Source organism: Penaeus chinensis, chromosome 35, assembly GCF_019202785.1.
Source record: "Penaeus chinensis breed Huanghai No. 1 chromosome 35, ASM1920278v2, whole genome shotgun sequence".
Classification (NCBI taxonomy): domain Eukaryota; kingdom Metazoa; phylum Arthropoda; class Malacostraca; order Decapoda; family Penaeidae; genus Penaeus; species Penaeus chinensis.
In genome coordinates this window covers 33,057,501-33,059,389 of record NC_061853.1, presented here as the reverse complement: position 1 = coordinate 33,059,389, position 1,889 = coordinate 33,057,501, and the positions used below count along the sequence as shown (strand labels likewise).

Here is a 1,889-nt window from a genome sequence, read left to right as displayed (position 1 = left end):
GTTATATCTGTTATCATTGTCATCATTATTATCAACATTTATGTTACTATTGCTAGTATTAGTGATGATTAACATTATTATTATTTGTTAATTATTATCATTATTACCTTTATTTCTGATTACAGTTGTTAGATGTCTGATTCATATTGTTATGATAGCAATATTATCATTTGTATCATTAACATTATAAGAATCTTTATCTTTACTTTTATCATTATTGTTGTTGTAATATTAATATTATTGTTATTATAATTATTTTTAATAACTATATTATTATTATAATTATTAATATCATTATTATTGATGTTAACGTTTATATTATCACTAATATTATTGTTGTTGTTATCATTATCATTATCATAATAATTATCATTATTGTTATTATTTCCATTGTCATTATAATTATTTCATTATAATCATCGTTATTGTTATTGTTTTCATTATGATTATTATTTCATTATTCTTACCATTATTATTATTGATAATATTAACATTAGTATCATTATTGATACTATTGCCATTATTGTTATTATCATAACTATTACTGTTATTATCATATCTATTTTAATATCATTGTCGTTATTACTATTGTTATTATTATTCATCCTCATTATCATTATAATTATAGTTATTATTATTTTTATTAATGTTATTTTTATTATTATCATTATCATCATTATTATTGCAATTATTTTCACCATCCGTATTATCATTATCATTTCCTTCATTATCCTTATTATTACTATTATTACTCTTATTATTATCATTATTATTATTGAGACAAGTGCAGGAGAAGTACAGAGAGGGCCGCAAAGATCTGCATGGCGTGTTAATCGACCTGGAGAAGGCCTACGATAGAGTGCCGCGGGAGGAACTGTATTGGTGCATGCGAGAAAAGAACATCCCAGAGAAGTGCATCCGTATAGTTCAAGATATGTACAAAGAGAGCGAGACAATGGTCTGGTGCATAGCGGGAACAACACAGCCTTTCAAGGTAGAAGTGGGGTTACATCAGGGGTCAGCGTTGAGCCTGTTCCTATTTGCCATCATCATGGACACCCTCACAGAGAGCATCAGGAAAGAGGCTCCTTGGCACATGATGTTTGCTGACGATGTGGTGCTTTGCTGCGAAGAGAAAATCGAGATAGAGGAGGACCTGGAAAGGTGGAGCGATAGACTGGAGAAGAGAGGAATGAATGTATCAAGAGCGAAGACGGAGTACATGTGCTTGAAGGATCCAACCAGGATGGAACAACTGGAAGAAGATGGCCGGTGTGATGTATGACAAGAGGGTCCCAGCCAGAGTTAAGGGAAAGATCCACCGGACCGTGATCCAGCCGGCAATGCTCTACGGGCTGGAGACGGTACCCCGAACGAGGAAGGCGACAAAGAGACTGAAGGTGGCTGAGATAAAAATGTGCAGATGGGCATGTGGCTTGACCATGAGAGACGGGATGAGAAATGATGAGATCCGAGAGAGAATGGGAGTGGCGAAAATCGGACCGAGGTGCAGAAGTGCGAGACTGAGATGGTTTGGTCATGTAAAGCGAAGGGAGGAGAACTACATCGGAAAGAGAATGCTGAGCATGGCACCACCGGGAAGGAGAGGAAGAGGGCGTCCGAAGCAACGGTGGATGGACACATCAAGGAAGACATGCGGTCCGTGGGTGCGAGGGAAGAAGACACCCAAGAGAGAAAAATATGGAAGGCTTTCGTATCTGCCACAGCGACCCCAGAAATGGGAGAAGCTTGAAGAAGAAGATTATTATCGTTATTATTATCTATATCATCATTACTATTACTTTCATTATCCTTACTAATGTTATTAATGCTGTTATCATTTTCACTTTCATTTTATTGTTATTATTATTATTATTATCATCATCATC

General features: G+C 35.2%; 1 protein-coding gene across 1 annotated transcript; it reads left to right on the top strand.

Annotated features, from left to right (window-relative positions):
* Window positions 1–886: 886 nt before the first annotated feature.
* On the top strand, window positions 887–1,285 carry LOC125044132. Its single transcript, XM_047640583.1, has one exon. The coding sequence runs from the start codon at window positions 887–889 to the stop codon at window positions 1,283–1,285; it is 399 nt and encodes a 132-aa protein (XP_047496539.1).
* Window positions 1,286–1,889: the final 604 nt, after the last annotated feature.